The sequence below is a fragment of the Pezoporus flaviventris genome, unplaced genomic scaffold, assembly GCF_033815535.1.
Source record: "Pezoporus flaviventris isolate CSIRO_AGI_PZ_B2104156 unplaced genomic scaffold, CSIRO_AGI_Pfla_v1 ptg000078l, whole genome shotgun sequence".
Lineage (NCBI taxonomy): Eukaryota > Metazoa > Chordata > Aves > Psittaciformes > Psittacidae > Pezoporus > Pezoporus flaviventris.
In genome coordinates, this window is record NW_026892626.1 from 5,519,519 (window position 1) to 5,539,087 (window position 19,569).

Sequence of the window (19,569 nt, forward strand, 5' to 3'; positions counted from 1 at the left end):
GACCGGACCGCACCGGGCAGTCACCGCCGCAACCCCCCCGATCACCGCCTACCGCCTGCGCGGCCCCGCCGCCGCTCGGCAGCCAACCCCACGTTCTCAGCCAATCCGCGCCGCCGCGAGTAGCCCCGCGCCCCGCTCTGCCAATGGGGAGGCAGCGCGGGGAGGTGGTGAGCGGGGCCGCGCTGAGGGGAGGGATGTAGCGGGAGGGCTCCGGGTGCGCTGTTTGATACCCGCGCCTTGGTGGCGAATGGACCCAGCTTGCATCGCTGGCACCGCGCGGTCCGTCAGCGTAAGGGTGCCCACCGGTCAGACCTGGCAGGGAAAACAGGGGAGAGAACCCTAAATCCCGCTCCGGGCTTCCATAGGTAACGTCCTCCTGAAAGGGTTGCTGCCAGCCCTCCGCTTGGGCTGCTCTGCTCCGCTCCGCTACAGCCGCCCTGCAGGCCGGAATGCACCGAGAGGAGTCTGTCTGCTAACCATGATGGCGGTCCGGGTCTGCAGTACTGCAGCTCACAGACCGGCTGTCCTGTCGTAATTCCTGATGTTTACCTGCAGCCACTTGGGACACGCTGAATTTAGCACACACGGCAACAAGGAAAAGTCCTTTGGGCTTTCAACTCTGATTAGAAATTCAGATGAAACCTAGTCTTGATATCAAACTCCAAATTTAAAATCCAAGTCTTCACTTACATGCCTGACCTAGAACAAACACCTTTTCCTTGCATCCTGTTCTGAAAGGATCCTGTTCTTTCAGAATCATCATTAGGTATAAAACAACCCGGAGAGAACAAAACCCCTCAAATAGAATTTTTATAGAGTAAAATTTGCCTTCACTACCCCGTTACAAAAAAAATACCCCTCATCAAAGGAGGCAGGAGCTTAGCGAATGCACTCGACTTGCTGAAGAAGGCAGGAATGTTCCTTCGCACCTCCTCTTCCCGACAGCCCGGGGACTGGCTCGGGTAAGTAGTCTGTAAACACACACGTTTGTTTGTATGTTGTTACTTCATTCGGGTGCTGGTATTCTTAAAGTAACTCCACATGCCATCTGCTGGAAGAAACCTCGGAGGCAGTGTACTGTACCCACACTTCTGACCGAACGCTGCTGGCAGGATTATTCAAGATGAAGCGTTACCCTGTTAATGCACCAACTTTCAGCACAAACACATAGCACACACACAGTGAGGGTCAGGAGGAGTGACACAATAGCAGGATGAAGTCCGTAAGAAACTACAAGCCTCTGGACCTATGTCCCACACCAAAGCACAAGACAGCCTGGTAGCAGAAGTAGCCGATTTTCAAATCCTGCTACTGGACTTCAACCTCCAAAGACTTTTCGTGTCCTTCCACTGCTCTTTTTTTAGCTAGACACACCACACTGTGGTTACCTGCTCCGTCTGGTGTAACTCTAGGTAACAGCATATTAATGATTTATACTTTGTCCTATGGAAAACACTGCATAATTTGCTCAGTAGAGAACAGGGGAAAATGAACAAGGGGCAGGATGCAGAAGAATCTGAAAAGAAACAGCTTCTTTACAGCAGCTGTGGCAGATCCCAGTCAAGACTAAAACCTGTTTGGGCTTGGTAATGATAATTAGTTTCTCTTTGACAATGTCTTCAAATAAATGAAAACAACTTTCCGAATGCAGGAAGAAGTGAAGAATTATTACTCTCTAACTCTGTTCCTTCCCCATTTTGTATTTCTTGTTTGGATCTTAAAGTTTTCAGTCCCTGACATCTGGGATTTATCTACAGAAAAGCTCTTCCTTGCCAACTATATTTTTCAGGTTGCAAACACCACAACCACTTTCAGGAGGTGAACGGCGTTTTAAAGACATGTTGCTAAGCATTAAGCAAATAATTTCAATTTAATTTCAGATTTAAACATCTCGACAAGTTTATGAGTCAGGCAGCTATCCTTGGCACTTCACAACTGGCAGATACACAAGAATTTAGCATGCACTTTTCAGAAGCAGTCTTTAGTTTTCTGTACCCAACACTCAGCACCAGCAACCACCTTTAAAATCAACAGTAGCGTGTGGCCTTAACACTTCTGGCAATCTGACCACAGCAAATCGTGGTCACACAATTTATATCAGCTTGCTAAAATCTTGATAGAGGTCTTTATCAAGATAAATCTTGATAAATCTTGATAAATATCATATGATTTATATCAGCTTGCTAAAATGCCATACACACTGCCATGTGTGTTAAGAGTACAGTCTCATATAACCCCAGAGTGGACCCAAACACCAAGTGCCATCAAAATAGCTGGTCTGCTCTCTTTGTACTGGTTGCCTTGTATCACCAGTGCAAGTTCTGATAACAGGAGTCAGTTGGATGAGTTCTCATTGATCCAATGAAGAAATACACTTGCAATTAGATTTTCTTGGAGTAAAAAAACCAAAATAAATCTGGTTCAGATTGTAAAATTGCTATAACCAACACAGAAGGGGAAAATGTACAACTAGAATGTAAAATAAGCACAGAAGACTGAAAGCAGGACTGCTTCTACAGCAGCTGCCTATTCTTTTATCAAAATAAAGCATAAGGCAAAATGATACCATTCACCTGTAGCCCACATAAAGAAAAAACATATTATATATGCTTCAGTATCATGGTTCAGATGGACAGACACACCACAGCTACATTTCAGCTACATCACAGTAACCCATGAACTTGCCTCAGACTCTTAAGGCTCTTCAAAGACAGACAGCCAACACTCAGACCACATAAAAGGCTGCTTCTGAAAACACATTCTGCAAGAAATAGGAAAACAGCACAGATGTAATAAAACTGAGGACCTGCTTCCTCATTCTGTCTGCAATAATTTATTTCTCCATGAGCCTTACAACTTGCATCTTCATCTTTTGACAGGTCAGTATCTCTACATAAAAGGACATAAAAGAAAAAAAAAACCAACATGATGATAAAGCTTACTTGTATGTATCATCTAAACATTTGAGCTCCTGCTGAATTTCCCTTACTGCTTTCCAGTTCTCCAGTTACTTCCCAAGAACTAATTCCCACCCTCCAGTAGTTTCCTGGAGTTTTCTTCCTGCTGCTCCCTGACAATCACCGCACTGGAGGACTGCACCTCCCTGCAATTCCTGGCTTTCCAGGAATTTCCAACACTACTTTCTAGGATTTCCCTCAGTTTTGTAGGAATCCCCCTCTACCCTAAATTCCTCTGGGTCTCCATGAATTCCTTGTGCTGCTTTCTAGGACCACTATGGGTGACTTCCCACCATTTCCAGGGAATCTCATTTCCTATCCATGGTTTTTCCCTTTTCTATTTTTGAATTAATATGATTTGCTTGCATAGCACCAGGAGAAGTACAGTAATTTCCTTTGCTATTTTTTTCCCTGTTATGCTATGTAAGGCCTCTAGCAAGATGTGGGTCTGTGCTTCAGAAACAGTGTAATGAATGTTCATAAAATTATATAATATTGCAAGGTCATTGATAAAGTGCATTTAAGCCTTTCCGAAATTGGCTCTAGTCATTTTTATTATTGCAAAATAATTCATTTCATAATGTATTTTAAGCACATTGTAGATCCCACTAGGGACAGGTAAGTATTATATTGGATCCGTAACAAAAGATGTGAGTCCATTGGCTTATTGGTCTTTACATGAGAGTAGAAATCTCGAACACACAAAACTATTTCTTCAGGTTTCAAGATCACATCCACCAGAATGAAAAAACAAAAGACACAAACAAGACCCCCCCGAAATGCAACCACCAGAGAAAAAGCCCTTAATTCTCTGGGGAAAACAAAAAAGGACCGGAGCTTCTGGTGTATCTACAAGTTCATGAGAACAGCAGAGTCAAAGAACAGACAAACTCATGGGATTTATCTACTATAAAACTTTGAGATCAAATTTGTCATGACCTTCTAATGAATGAGAAGTCTATAGCACACACATACACAGCTGCATCCACTTCTTCCTTGAATGTTTCCTGAAAATCTAAACTGCCGGAGGCAGCCTCCTAAAGGTACCATTAACGGGCAGGTAATTAAACATCACCTTTTTAAAGATTACTTCCATGGTTACTTCATCCCCAGTACACCCAAGTCTAGGTGAGAAATGCAGAACTCCCTATTCAACCGAAACTGTTACTCCAAAATGTGATATTGTTAAAACAGAATGGAACAGGGTGTTCAACAAACTAAAATGTTTTGACTCAAAGTGTCGTACAGCAGATGGAGCTAAAACTATGGTCTATGAATAGCCACCCACACATGAGAACACACAGAGATAATAAATACCCATCATGTATCCCATCAAGTGACTATCTTAAACAACTTTTCTACTGCAAAATGACACACAGAAGTTTGTGAAGTTCACATCAAAGCAGCCCTTCAAGTTTCAAATCAACAAAGATTAAAAAGAAATGTAATCAGCTTGCAATGCTCATGCCAATGTCACATAAAAGTTAAGTTCTTCCCTTGAACAGTATCTACAGTTATATCATTCATGTTCCTCTTGAGAGGAGGTAAAACGACAGGGATGTTTGCCATCTTTACCATACATGTGGGGATTAAGAACGGACGTGCTATTTCACCATACACCAGACAAAGGTGAAAATCAGTTGTTTCAAACAAGATTCCTCCTGGAAGATCACATGTCCATCCATTACCACACTTCCCAAGAAAATTGCGACACTCCTCCCCTTTATCAGAAATAAATGCATTGCAAGAGTTCCACAGGTTCCCCTCCACCTCCTCTGTTCCTCCCTCCCCAACACAATCCACCTGGCTAACCAACCAGACTATACCAACTACATTCAGAAACACTCAGAAGTGAGAATGACTTAATTTAGCAGAGGTGAAAGTTTTTCAAATGGAATCCTCCCAACTCCACAGCAGAGTAAAACATTAATCAGTTTTAGGTAAAGCACTTACCTTCTCTTCCTTCTCCTACACAGAAATAAAGGGCTTGCAGGAATGGGCAATACTGATTCTCCTTTTTTCCCTACTAGCTATGAGGTGACCAAAAAGACCTATATGAACAGGCCAGCAGAGTTCCTAAGGGTTTTTTCAATGAAATACACAAACTCTTTCCCAGTAGCTCACAAGTCCAAGATCATCTAACCTGATGTTGAATCACCTGACTTCTCTGTATGTTCTTGGTAGTCCTGTCTTGTACCTGTTTTTTCAGCTGTTACAGTTTTTCAAATTTAGGTAACATCACCAAAGGAGCATACTATCTTTTACTTCATGTTTTATTTGGAAAAAAAATCCTTCTTGATTACATAAACACAGATAATGTGCTTGAGGCATTATCATTTTAGGCACTAACTTGATTTGCAATCATAATCTGTATGCTCAATTCCCTGCTTGGATATCTTAATAAATAATGAACTGCTAAAGGTGTAAATTCACAATGAGTTCTGAAAACAACTGTCATTTATGCTATATTTAAAGTATGATTAAAGTCAAAATTGAGAAGGTTGTATCCAGGAACTGTTGTCTACTTTTGGCTATTTATTACCATCAGTGAAAAGGGTTCTATCCAAATTTTTGGTTTGGCCTCAGACACTGAAACCTCAAAACTGTTTCCCCTCAACAGAAAGACTAATTTTGTTCTTTTAGGTGGAAATTCTAGTTCAACTTGCTTCCCAAGCAGCCACAATGTTTACTCAGCTAAAGATACAAGTATGAAAATATTTTTCAGATGTTAAGTCAACTCTGGTAAAATGGCTGAATTCCATATTTAAAAGATCTACAGTATCACTCTACCTGGATGAGTTTCTATTGACAATTCCAAAGATTTTCAGAAGTCCTGCGCAAGTAAAAATCTTCCCTAACTGCACACACTATTTCACATCAGTTTAAATTAGTTTCTTGCTACAGCCTTCAAAACATTACTACTTAAATAAGCATCTACATTCAAAACCAGTTTTCAGTTAACCTACCAAAGTCAGTAACATTACAAAACAGACAAAAGAACAATATTTGGGGATTCTCTGGATTAAAATACTGTTTTGTATCTTTGAAGTTCAAATGAGGGTTCTGAGAGAAATTCTGTCTATCTAGGCAGTTACCTGCTACAATAAGATAATTTTTACTTTGACTATACTCAACAGGAAAAGGCCATCATCACCTAATAACCTTTCATCTCATCAAAGAACATGAAGAAAGTATGTCTTCATAAATATAAGCAGTATATGAAATAACTCACCTAAACCAACTGAACTAAACCAAATGTAAAACATATTTTCAAGAAGTCAACCAGATGCTTCTAATGCAATGTATGCATTAGAAATCACAAGTCACAGGCCAGAGCAGCTTTATCACTGATACTCGCCTAACGTTAAAGAATCCAGAAGCTGGCACAAGAGCTTCCCTGACAGTGTACATATGGCAAGTGATACACACATAACAGTACACACAAGATTTATTAAAAGTACAAGCAGATCTTGTTTTTATTAATAACACAGGAGAGATGTGACCAATACGTTGTACTTTAATCCAAAAGCTAAGATATTGAAGGCCCCATTCGTATGGACAAGACATTGCTGGTCACCTCGTTCTCCCCAGCCTCACACATATACACTGAGGGTAGAATTACAAACATTTAAAGAGCGGTAGCGTATCACTTCACGAGGCACCTTCCCATCCTTATCCTGGGTGGGAACAGCTTAAAAGTTCCAGCAGGGCAATATACCTCCAAGAACTCTGTGGAGTATTTTTAGAGGCTCAAACAAAATGCATCTTGTGTCCTTTCAGTTCACAGAGTAGCCCTGAACTAGAATGATTTAGATAGGACAAACTGAGAATTAAGGACTAAGTTTCATAAAGAGATTTCTTGAAGAAAAGTCCATGAAAGACAGGTCTTTGCCCAGACCATTGTTTCACAAATGCCCATACATACAAAATAATGTGGAACCTGGAAGAGACCAAGAGCAGTGTCTGTGTTCAGAAAACTAAAAAAGAAAATGTATGACATCTACAAATCAGCCACATGGAAAAGGTCAAGTGCCTCTCTGTGAGAATCTAAAGCTTGTCATTGATTCCAAAGAACAAGTCACTGTGTCACTGCCACTGTTCGGCATCCAGCACGTACGCTGAGGATCAGCATCAAACAGTTTTGTAAAAGAAATGTCAAAGAAACCATATCCTAAGTGCCAAACCCCAAACTTACTGAAGTAAAGCAAATCTGTGTAACAACACTTTCTGAGAGCACAGTCCCACCAGGAAAATGCTTTTCTTGGGATGAAAATCCTTTTTTAACAGAACATCACAAAAAACCTTTATCCTCAGATAAAGATCTTCCGTTTCTCACGTCTCTGTCATGTTAGCTGTTCAGCAATGATCTTCCACAATTCCTGTAGAAGTGGAAAAAATACATGCAGGTATTTTCTCAGGTCAGTAGATTCAACATGCCCACTTGAAGACAAGTTTTAAGACACGCCTTCCATCTGTAGATAGTATCCATCTGTGGATGGATACCAAGTCCATGTGTATTATTCTAGAACAACCACCAAATTATCTTTGAGACAGAGCATCAGAATTGATTTTTTCACTCTTGTACCAAGATTTTTTAGAATAAAAGATTAGTATTGAATTAAATGATTTGTTTTAAAATAATTTCATTGTTCTGCGTGACCTTCTGCAGTATTCTGATTGATTATCTTGCTCTTTTGCTTAGCCTGTGTTGACAAACGCTTTTGATAATGCTAGTAGAAATACAACTGAAAAAATACTCAATGTAGTGAGGAATCACAGTCTCACAAATGCACTTCTTATTCGCTCACACCCCCTGCTTTCTCAATCTGTTGGACAACAAAGATGAAAAACAGACTATTTGAATAAATTAAGTGAAATAAATTACCATACACTTTGCTATACCAGTCATTAATCAGACTATCACATAGTCTTCACCATGACATCTTGAATTGTGGCAATATACTTCATGCTAAATAAACTTAGGCATTTTAAATATGCATATATTTCAAAGACCAGCAGCCTTCTGCAAAAAGGCTAGGGAATGAGCTTACACATTTAGGTATAATCCAGGTTACATTTATATACTTGTAAAACTTGCTTTTAAGTTTTGCATGCATGTTTTATGCCTGAAGGTATCAGCATTAAGTAAAATAAATCTGTCTCATGAAATAACTGTGGCCCCCATAATCTTACTACATATGCAAGCTGCAGAAGACGGACCAATAGTATACTGACTACAGAACATCGTTTCTTGTAAGAGATGTGCAATCTAGTAAAAGACTTGCAAATTCTTTAAACAGATCTGTTAGACTGTATTGTTCTAGAAATTAGCAAGTTTTAGCTAGCCTGCCCTAAGAGCAGACAACTGGAAAAAAAATAAAGAGAACCCTATGTGCTTGGGAGGTAATTAGATAACTACAAATATTGTATCTGTCATGTTTCTGAACAGAAGCTGACAGCTCATCAACTTCACAGATATTAGAACATTATTTCCTGAACTCTGAACTGGAAAAGGAATTACTAAAACTGTGAAATGAAAGCTCTTCTACAAGCAAAGAAATGAGAAGAGATATTGGTCCCATTTTCTAGTCAATGGTGAAATTGTTTTAAAAAGTAATGGAGACTGTTTCTTAACCTGTGAGGAAGTTACTGCAATCTAAGCCACTGTGCTGCTGGTGATAGAAAAGGGAGTGTTATGTCAATCCACTATAATTATGTAAGCACAAACCAGAATAATTTTAAAACAACAAAAAGCTAACTTGAAATAAATGGAAAGGTAATGTTTATTCACCTGTTCTTACTTCATGTTAAGTAAATACATGAAAACTAACTTGAGATGGTTAGCCCAACACATCACCGTATTTTAACGAATGTCACTTACCAACTGCTCCATTCGTTCATAAACAAGAAACTGGCAGAAATCAAGCTTAACGGGCTCCACAACATATTTAATTTTTCTGTCTTGGAGGCTCTCCAAATCATTTAGAGTATTTCTAAAATGACTGTAGGCTTCACATGTAACATCCATATGTCTTAAAGTGAAGTTCAGCCTGGCAAGAGAATATTTGATTTAAGATGTCTCTCCTATACTGGCATCTTAAGTAGCTAAGTAACTTCAAGTAATGGAAAATGTGGGTCTTCTCCGTGTAATTAACTAACTTTGATAGCCCAAAAAAGTAACTCCCCTGCTATTCCTGAAAAGCAGGCAAGACTTGGGTTAGCATCAATATGCAGTAACTCTTGGATGAATTTTTCCATTGATTTTAAGGCACCCTGCCACAAGAGAATCATTAGCTTGGCTTCCTGGACAAACACTTGGCAACAAGTCTTATGAATAGATGTTGCTTACTTATCTCGAGAGATTTAAGCGAGCCTTTTTACATGTTAGTTTATGAATGGATTGCAAGACATGACTACTTAAAAACATTCAACAATTCCTTGAAAGAAAACATAAGAGAAATTGTTACAAAGGTACTCAAGCTGGGAAACATACACCGTAATTCTAAGCCCCTTCATTCCACTCTGTGACCTCAAAAATAGATAGCAAATGTTGTCAGGCATTACAGAAACACCAGTAATGCCACCGATTTATCCTTGTTTGCTCAGAGGTTGTCACATACAAGACAAAGGTAGGGCAACAAAAGCTGAACTCTTGTGGAAGTCAAATTCTGAACTGCTAAAAATCAAGCATGTATAAACCCAAATACCTGTCCTGAGCATATACTGCTGCCTGTAGTCATCTAATATAGTGAAAATCAGAAGTTGACCTTCAATCAAATCAGATGTTTCTTCCAAATAAAGCACAAAAAGTTTTCAGTGCTTTTTATTTTAAGTTCTCCATGATACTTACCTCTTTTCTAAAGCTAGGTAAACCGTGCAAGAATTTCTCAAGTTGTGTGTGATTCTATACAGCGTTCTGAACAAGGCATCTGTCAGGTCATCATCATAGAACACTGCAAAAAAAAATTAAGAGCATAAAATATGTTTAAGTGTATTATTTACTTAAGTCTCAGGTATGAAAAAACAACAAGCCTTTTGTGGTTTAAGCCCAGCTGGTAACTCAGAGCCACGCAGACACTTGCTCACTCCCTGCCATTCTTCCTCCCCCTGCTCCCAGACGGATGGGGAGGAGAATCGAAAGAATGTAACTCCCATGGGTTGAGATAAGAACAGTCCAGTAACTAAGGAATAACACAAAACCACTACTGCTACCACCAATAATAATAATGATAAGGGAAATAACAAGGGGAGAGAATACAACCGCTCACCACCCGCCAACCAATACCCAGCCCAACCGAGCAGTGATCTAGCCCTTCTGGGTAACTCCCCAAGTTTATACACTGGGCATGTCATGCTGTGGTATGGAATGCCCCTTTGGTTAGTGTGGGTCAGGTGTCCTGTCTCTGCTTCCTCCTAGCTTCCCGTGCCCCTCCTCACTGGCAAAGCATAAGACTGAAAAGTCCTTGATCGGGGTAAACATTACTTAGCAACAACTAAAACACTGGTGTAAGGAGTATTGTTCTCAGACTAAAGTTGAAAATGCAGCACTGCACTGGCTACTACAAAGGAGAAAAATGACTATTACAGCTGCACCCAGGACAAAGCCTTAGTTCGATTATTCTGATGAAACAAGTCACTATTTTAACTAAATCCAAAAGCAAATTTTTAATGTGTACAACTGATCTTCTAATAGTATCCACGGCTACTACTTATGTCAGACTTTCTTTAAGATTTCTCTCATCAATGGGAATCACTTTTGTCAGACAGCTTACTAAACGTTAAGATTTCTCTGAGCCTGGAAACACTGCAAAGCTAAAAAACCCAGGATATCACAATGTATAGGGCCTTGTTTCTTACAACAAGGGCAGTAACTAATATACCACTATAACCTTATCTCCTTGGAAAGCAATCGTGCAACACCTTTCAATATCATAACTAAAACCAGTGCTCCTTTATTTATATACGATAACAACAATGGTTTTCCTATAGAGATAAGCTAGCCTGCCATTTTTCAGTCTCTCCATTCAGCAACAAAAACAGCAGAAAAAAAAAGACAGAGATATTCAAAGGCACAGACTCTGTGGGCAAGTGCAGCACTGGAAACACTTTTTCACATTACAGACTATATTAGTCTAACCACCTATTTATCAGAGGCTATCTGATGCAAGACAAAGGTAGCATGACAAAACTCTTCATCACTTGCTTGTGCTTATGTTGAGTAATTTATTTAGTCACAAATAATTACCATAGCAAAGGAAAGCAAAAGCTAATAGTTTTCAACATCTCTTCTATTTCCAATTCAGAATGTAAATACAACTGTTTAAAAAAAAAATAAATACAGGCAGGAACACTTAAGGCAACTCTTTGACAAATTAGGTAAGCATCTGACCTACTGGATTTAAAAGCAAACTAGGTATGTTTAAGTTGTTACTCATAATGCTCAAGTGTTTTGACTTAAAAGCCTGCAGATTATATTATCCTACCATCAGCTGCTATTATCACAGTACAGTGGTCATGCAGATCAGCAATCTCTTCTTCAGACCAGCTGTAAGGAGCTTCACGATCTGTAACAAAGAATATAGCTTTGGTGTGCATGACTAAACATCTAAAATGATTGACAGCTGGAAAACCAAAACTTCTTAACTCCTATGATCATCTGCTACTCCATGAATGGTGCATGCCACTGAAGGTAAATCAGACCCTCCTTCTATTCACTCTTTGAACTTCCCTGCAGTCCTTTGCTTTCTCTGCAAGGCTAACTGGCAAGAGCAGGTCTTTTTTCACATTAGAATTTACAACCAATTACTACCCTGTAGAGAGATCACAGATTTAACTAGATTAAAATAAATACTCCCTTAAATAAAAGAACAAATGTATCTGTGTAAGTCTTGATTAAGCTTCCTACTTCATCATGCTTTTTAAAATTTAGACTTTGTAAAATATAGACACTTTCTCTGAAAGCCAAAAAAACCTCAAACCTTTTCAACTGACAGTATCAAATATTTTCATTAACCAGAATTTGAGGTCCAAGAGAGGCTTTTGAATGTCTAAAGGATGTTTCCACTTGCTTAAACAGTTGTTCTATTTTTTAAAAGCATTATATCAAATCCAACTGATGATATAAAAATCTACAAAGTAGGCTTCATGTAACCTAGTGCTACAATTTTGTGTTGTCCTTGTGATCACTAGAAAGACAGTTTTAATAATCTGATTTATTATCATTAATTGCACTTTACATTTTACTTGTCAGTTGCCTTTATTTTGGTAAAACTAGCAGAATACATTCCCTTGGATAATATTTTATATATAACACATTCACCACTTCATTTGAATGAATATTTATATATTTTCAAGTCATACCCTCCGTGCCACCTTTTACAGTTCTGTATTCATACAGTAACAAGCCACAAAATACCATCACACGAAAATCTGGATTACTGAACTCAAGTCCATGTCATCATGCCTGGATTCCATTATCCCGTAATAAAATAGACACCTTGTTTGCACCTCTGGATTTTGACCTAAGTAGAGATCAGCCACCACTTGTCTATTCTCAACCTACCAGTAAACCCTTCCTTACTCATTCACATAGCAATGATGCACCCAAAGACAACTGTGTACTTTCAACTACTTTCCAGGAACATATGTGCTGGAGGACTTCATAAATGGAATAATCTTTTCTTGATGGCTCTAAGGGAAAAAAAAAAACAAACAACCCTATCTGAAAGGACCCATTAGAGCCACCTACCAGTGCAGAATTCATCTTTCAGCCAGTCCAGTTCTTTCACTTTAACTTCCCCTCCTGAGGATGAAGAAAGATCACATAAGTCACAAATGGCATTCAGACAGTACCTAGGCAGAGTCAAAACCTCTACTGAAACAAGAGAGAAAGATTTATTATGAGACAAGTAAAGTTGAACAACAAATAATTTACTGTACAAAACCAGTTACCCACTCATACCAGAATAGAATGAACTTAAGGGTCAGAAAGACAACCTATGTTCTGTTTTACATGTCTCATCTGCAAAGTACTTGTCCTTTCCAGAGCTTGACTTCTGTCATTTACACTGTTTATGTGACCCTTGACCCCTGGATATCCATGATCCTCCCAAGTACCTCAGTGAAATTCACACACTGACTGTGTAGGAACTGGAGCTGGACTTCAATAATGACCAGAGAAAGAGTAGGTATTTTGCTTTTCTCAAAAGGAAGCTGTTCCATTATGAACTACATACAGATATTTTGCATCTTCCTTTTTAAATGAGTCACTGTGCTGTTTAATCCCAAAGTAGTTCATACACAGGCAACTGCACAAGCACTGACTGCATAGCACTTACTTCCTGGCTCCATCAGGTGTTTGTTTAATGTAACATTTTGCTCACACATGGCCAGAAGATCTTCACCAACATCTGAAAAAAAGTGATAATAGTAAAAAAAAAAAAAAAAAAGAATATTTTGCATGGGCTGTGCATGCCCCTGACCCTTCAGACTAATACTTTTGTAAGTTTTTCTCTAGCTGACTAGATTAAGGAAAGTTCAGAGCAACTCTATCCACTGACCATTGCTTCACTAGTATACTTCTTGCTTCTAGCTTTCAGTACTACCTCTGAGCCACTCCTGAAGAAAGAATTTAAATCCCTATATTGCCTGTTTTAACCTAGGCACACTACTTGAGTTCACAGCAATGTATCTTGCTTTTAAACTCTTGCACTTGATAGTAGTACTGCTTTTTCAACCTATTGGGAAAGTTCTTGTTATAAACAACACAACCTTATATATATTAATAAAAAAATACTAACTAAAACTGAACAGATGAAGATGGGAATGTCAAGATGAAAGCACTGCTTCATGAATTTTCACAAAAATATTTAACTGAAACTGCCTTACCTGTGCAATAAACTCTCTTGGCAACTGTTCCCATAATAATGCTTGTAATTCCAGTGCCACCTCCAAGCTCTAACACTGAGCAACACCTGAACGTGTCCCGTTTAAACAGAATGTAATCAGCAAGAAGAAAGGCTGCACGCCAGACCTGTGGATAAGAGAAGCAGTGAAAACTGAGTAAATTGTGAAGCACAATTCATGAACAACAAGATACTACAAGGCAGGATACATACTTGTTTACCAACGTCTTCTAAGGGAGTTGCCATAGTATGTTCTATGAAAATGAAAGTAGAGCAGAAATAATTACCTTAAAGTGTTGTTCAAATCAAGTTCCATAGTAGCAAATTTGAAAATCAAGTCGTGCTTCCCCTTCAAATACAGAACTATACACTCTTCATTCTATATAGTAATGCTAGACAATGCCCAAACCCCGACTCTAACTAAGCAGCATGAGTTTTCCATAGTATACTGTTGCCCAAATCACTTCTGGACAAAAATGGTAAATTTAAAAAATATTTAAAATATCCCAGTATTAAGTTTGGTTTATTATCTCCTGTCACTTCATACCTGCTGCTCCAGTTCTAAAGAAAACCTATTTTCCTTTTGTTTTATGCTAATATATTTATTCCATTTCTCCTTGACTGTAAGCCTATTTACCTATTTTAACAACATCACTGCGAGTGCATTCTTCTTCATCTTCAAAAGCATCTTCTTTCCCTTTCATCAGAATGACAGGATATACTCTATCCCTCAAAAGATCCTCTGCTTCTAAATCAGAGGCACTTCGAGGTCTTCTGACTACTTCCAAGTCTCCGTCCTTATCTAGCAGAGCTTCTACTCCTTCACCATTTATAAATTCTCTTTCCTTTTTTAGATTATTCTTATCCTTGTCACACAGTTCATCTCCACTCTGGTACTGGAGTTCTCTTTCTGTTGTAGCTTCTCTCACATGTTTCTCAGATGACAAATCTTCTATGTTCCACAGGAGTTTGAAATACGACAGGAATACTGTAAAAACACAGGAGGGAAAAAAGAAGTTAAACATCAGGTAAGAACAGAATCTATGTGCAACTTCAACGTGTTAAATTTTGTTGCCTTTGACATATCAAAAATCTAGACTATAAAAAATTATACAGATAATTTGAAATAAAGTTTACTTTGCTACAAAGAAATATTTCAGTTATTTAGTTCTGACAGTAGAAATAGTGAAGCACTTTCACAGTCTACTGGCTGACTTAGCATCTACATAGTCACAATGCGCACTTTCATCTGATTTAATAACATTTTAACAATTGTCAGAAAGGACAGTTTCCTCCATCTTCCAACAGATTTTCTTTTGAGACAAGTTCAAACCAAGTTGAAAGAATTAACACAAGTTAGAATTTGTTTCTTTTGGTTCAGTTGTAATTCTTATCCTATCAGAAACACACACGTTCTAGTGAAAAAAGCAAGTAACTTTTTTTATTTTTTTTTTTTACTAAGTTTAGGATTTCAAGCAACTTCAAGCCTTGAAATTGGCTTACTGTGAGTATGAGGGGGCAGAAATAAGATCACAGGAGACAGCATGCCAAAGCCAGGCATGTGTTTTTGGGGGGAGTCTTGAAACTTAATCTTTGAGATAAAAGTAGTAAGGCCACTGTTGTCTATAAACCAATTCACTACAAACATTTTGCAACCATTATCCAGTGACATGAACATCTACTAAAACTTCTAAGTTATCCACAATGGATCTTGCAATTTTAAATATAGGAATCTGTATTGTTTGGATACAACAGATGAGGAAGACATCTGTCCTAACATCTCCAGTGGATGTCAGCTCTACAGCAGTGCTTACGCACTATGCTTACACAATGTGCTTGACTAAATGGGCCAGTCATGGAACACAGATCATGGAATTTGATTCAACTGTGGTATAAAAATCAGTGTTTGTAAGCATCTTAGGCTGGATACTATTATTCCAAAATCACACAGAATGTGTTGAGACTTGAGAAAAAGATAGCCAAGAATATGACTAGTGAAAAAGGCAGCAGGATTCTAAGAAGAATATAATAGAATTATGCTCATTCACATCAAAAGGGAAGAGAGAAAGTGATTGCCACGATTGCTTTCAACAATTTCACTATTTATGGAGTTCTATTCCAGTTTCTTTACAAAGCTGGTCTACAACTGAGAGTTGTTCTTCTCTAGAGAGACCACTGTCAGCTAGATCGAATAAAATCTTCACTACTTATCATAGCATAAGAAATTTTTTAAGTCATCTACTGTTTGCATGACAAGAAGATTAAACTGACTTTTATTTAACAAATTAGAGGATGCCATCAATGAATGAAATGCTTTTCTTTTCCAAGTCCATTCTGACCCTCTGCATGTTCTATGGTATTTCAAAAGGTTTAAGTAAAACTGACCCAAAGCAGCAGTGCCTAAATCCCCACGAGGTTCCCTAAAAACCAGTAAAGTGACAGAAGTAGATTGCCATCATAAGTGTTAAGAGTAAAGGCTGTCATACTACAACTGAATCCTTGTCTTAATAAAGGAATTTCCCAGACCATTTCATTCTATTGAAAGGTTCTTTGCATCAAGCAAAATCACAGCAAACAAATGTCGAAGAGCATGAAGCCATGCCACAGCATTCATTCCCTGGTTTTGACCTGATCAGGGTCAGAATTATTATCCACTTGTCAAACCTACTTTTATCATTTTTTACATTGTCATATAGTAGAGCAGCTGCAAAAGTTATTATTTTTATGTCACAACTGAGTTTGAAAAAAACAACACTTCTGTCACAGCAGGAGCACTGCTTTTTTACAGAACATTTTACCAGCAGCTTCAAGGCCAGCTTTCTTGACAACTTTATAGAAACCTACAAGTGGGCAATCAGTCAGATGAATTTGCCAGTTCAGTTCCACTACAGCCTTGACTCTTCACATTGTTGTCAGTTAAAACCATTGCTATTCTGAGCTTTCTTGTTGCCTTTTTTTTTTTTTAACAAAAAAACAAAACAAAGCCCAAACAAATCTGTTAGGTTCCTCTGGAATAGTTTGTAAAACATCACATAAAGATTTTATTAAAATTCATAAATTAAGTTCAAAATAAAAATTATCAGTAATTAAGTTATGCTATTTAAAACATGACTTCTCACTTTTTATTTGTACACAAGAAACATGCCAACTTTTTAAAAGAAATCCCACAGTGCTATATTGAGATTATAGCTAAATAAATAAATAAGTAAATAAAATTAAACCTGCAAGCAAGTTAATTTGGTTACTTCTTCTCAGAAAGTAATCTACAATTTCTTTTTTTAAGATGGGTTGTCTACAAATTCTACATTAATAGCTTTCATTTCTGTAGTTACTTTAATGAGGAGAACCCAGCTAGACCTCTCCCTGAAGACTGTGTAGGAAGTAATTCTGCTTCTAACTGGAATAAAACATGTAATGATTAATACCAGCTATTCAAAAGAGAATTCAGACATTACAAAGATATGAACAGACTTCAGATACATCTCCATACGTCTAAACATACATTACCTGGTTGTCCCACTGCATTCAATCGTACCATGAGATGTCTTTTATTTGGACAGTGTAAGTGAACATCAGAAAGTACAGTGTCACTTTTAAATGTGGGGCTATCCATCTCCTCTGTTACATCCAGCATGATGTGCTGGTGAGAGGCACATCTACAGTACCCAAAGTCCCCTGTGAAGTGGTGACACGAAGTGATTCGATACTCTTCTGTTATCAGGCATCAAGTAAGTTTTGCTCAGCAACATGACCTCATGACGGTTTCTGAAAAAGACCTCAGGGATGATGTGATCATGCAAGCTCCACCATGCTCCAGTAACACAGCAAGTTGGGCATCAGGATATTCAACCTAAAACCAAACACAGCTTTTAGTAACATCCTGATACTGAACACTGCTCCAGCAATATTTTAGAAGATAAAAATCAGATTACACTGTCCAATAAAGTTGCAATGCTCCAATGCTATTACAATGGTCCAAAGGATCACCAGACACCTAATTGCTAGTAATTCCGTGGCAGAGACTGCCTGTTTTAGGAAGAGCTACTTATTAGCTTATCTTAAAAATAACCCCCTTGAAAAAAACAGATGTTACCATGAATGCACAGACTTACAGTGCTAAGTCAAAGGTCTTCAAAGGAACATAAGACCTGCATGTTCAACTTCACCATTTTAAGGGATTTTGTCCTTCATAGAAGTCTCCGAATTTCCCCAGAAATGGACAAAAGTACCGAACACACTACCACAGATTTATCATAGATCCCTCAAGGAACTAACCTGTGGTGAAAGGAGTCTTTTCCTGCACAAAATTCAGGTCATTTTATATGTCTCCACTAATTGGGCACTTAATGTCTCCCATCTTTGACACTCTTTATTCTTCCAGAAAACAACAAAAAGGAATCATCCTCATTACCCAATATTCAAGGCTGAATTGTCTCCTTCTCCTCAGGCACAAACAAATGAATTACCTCTTATGAACAAAGAATAAAGAGGACATTTATTTCCTTATGCTCTAAAAACTTGGCATTTTGTGAAGGGTACTTTAAACGCTGATGAACCATTGATCTGAAAACAGAATCTGTCTTTCAAAACTGTGATGACAAGCTTAGGTCACCCACAGAAATCATCAAGCATTATACGAATGATTTAGCTAAAGTCATTCAGGCCTCCCAGCTATGAGCACCCCTAATATTCCTTATGTAAAAATCATTGATGCCGTGTCCTTTGTTGGCATTAGTATCTTCGAAAACTCAGCTAATTTTCTATTATCTGCTTGTGCTTGAGCAAGATTGTATAAACAGGCATAAATAGGCTTAAAATGCTTCAAGTTACACAGACTGCCTCCGTAACTTCAGTAAGGAAGTTGTACTAACTTTTGTAACACCTAACCCAGCCCCCAAAGCTGCCCTTTGCCAGCGGAAACCTGTGCACGAGACACATCCGAGCCTGATGCAGAGCAACGCGGCAGCGTCTCACCACCCGCTGTGCCCGCACGGCACTGGCTCCTGCTCCCCCGGGCGGCAGGCCGCAACCTCTGGCCCCTCCCGGCCGTGCCGCGGGGCGGAGGAGCGGCTCCCGCGGGAAGGGGGCCGGCTGCGGAACGAGCGGCTCCCCCCAGCCGGCACCGAGGGGGACCCCGCCTCTCTCGCCCGCAGCCGCACCTGCCGCCTCAGGCCGCCTCCCGCCGCCATTGCAGAGGCGACGGCTCCTTCCGGCGCGCGGCTGACGCGAGGCTCGGAGGAAGGAGGGGCGGCCGCCGCGGCGTGTGGGCTCTGCGGAGGGTGCCGGGCCCTGTCCTGTGCCGCCAGGCTCGGGGCGCCTCCCGCGGAAGCCACCGCAGGTCCCGGGCCGCACGCCTGGGGCTGGTAGCCGCGCTGTGCTGAGCCGCCGCTCGATTGCCCGTTCCACAGCAGCCGTCCCACGGGCTCTCTTGCATGTACGAGTCACCCCGCACTAACCCCTACGAAAAAGGCACCTCGGGAGTCGGTAAACGGGGACACCAGCAGCCACGTTTAGTGTTGCCACTAAGGCCTTCACAGCAGTTACCTAAAGCTTGAACCCACGTTTCCTGCCCCCGTTCTTGTATTACTTGGTTTCAGCGTTACTTACTCTCTCTCCATCTATGTGCAATTCCATGCCAAACCTCCGAACAGCTTAAAATCAAACCCCCAAATATCTTTATGCAGACCGGCGGGCACTTCTTCCTTAGC

General features: G+C 39.5%; 1 protein-coding gene across 2 annotated transcripts; it reads right to left on the reverse strand.

The window, feature by feature from the left end:
• Positions 1–6,404: 6,404 nt before the first annotated feature.
• Positions 6,405–19,083, reverse strand: METTL22 (methyltransferase 22, Kin17 lysine). 2 transcript variants are annotated; one of them, XM_061474165.1, is made up of 10 exons: positions 17,369–19,083; positions 14,499–14,849; positions 14,075–14,115; positions 13,845–13,989; positions 13,295–13,366; positions 12,706–12,759; positions 11,441–11,521; positions 9,808–9,910; positions 8,839–9,007; positions 6,405–7,336 (listed from the first exon to the last, which is right to left on the reverse strand). In XM_061474165.1, the coding sequence occupies exons 1-10, from the start codon at positions 17,493–17,495 to the stop codon at positions 7,301–7,303; spliced, it is 1,179 nt and encodes a 392-aa protein (XP_061330149.1). In that variant the 5' UTR covers positions 17,496–19,083; the 3' UTR covers positions 6,405–7,300. The 2 variants fall into 2 exon arrangements, with proteins under 2 accessions (XP_061330149.1, XP_061330150.1); XM_061474166.1 differs by lacking the exon at positions 8,839–9,007.
• Positions 19,084–19,569: the final 486 nt, after the last annotated feature.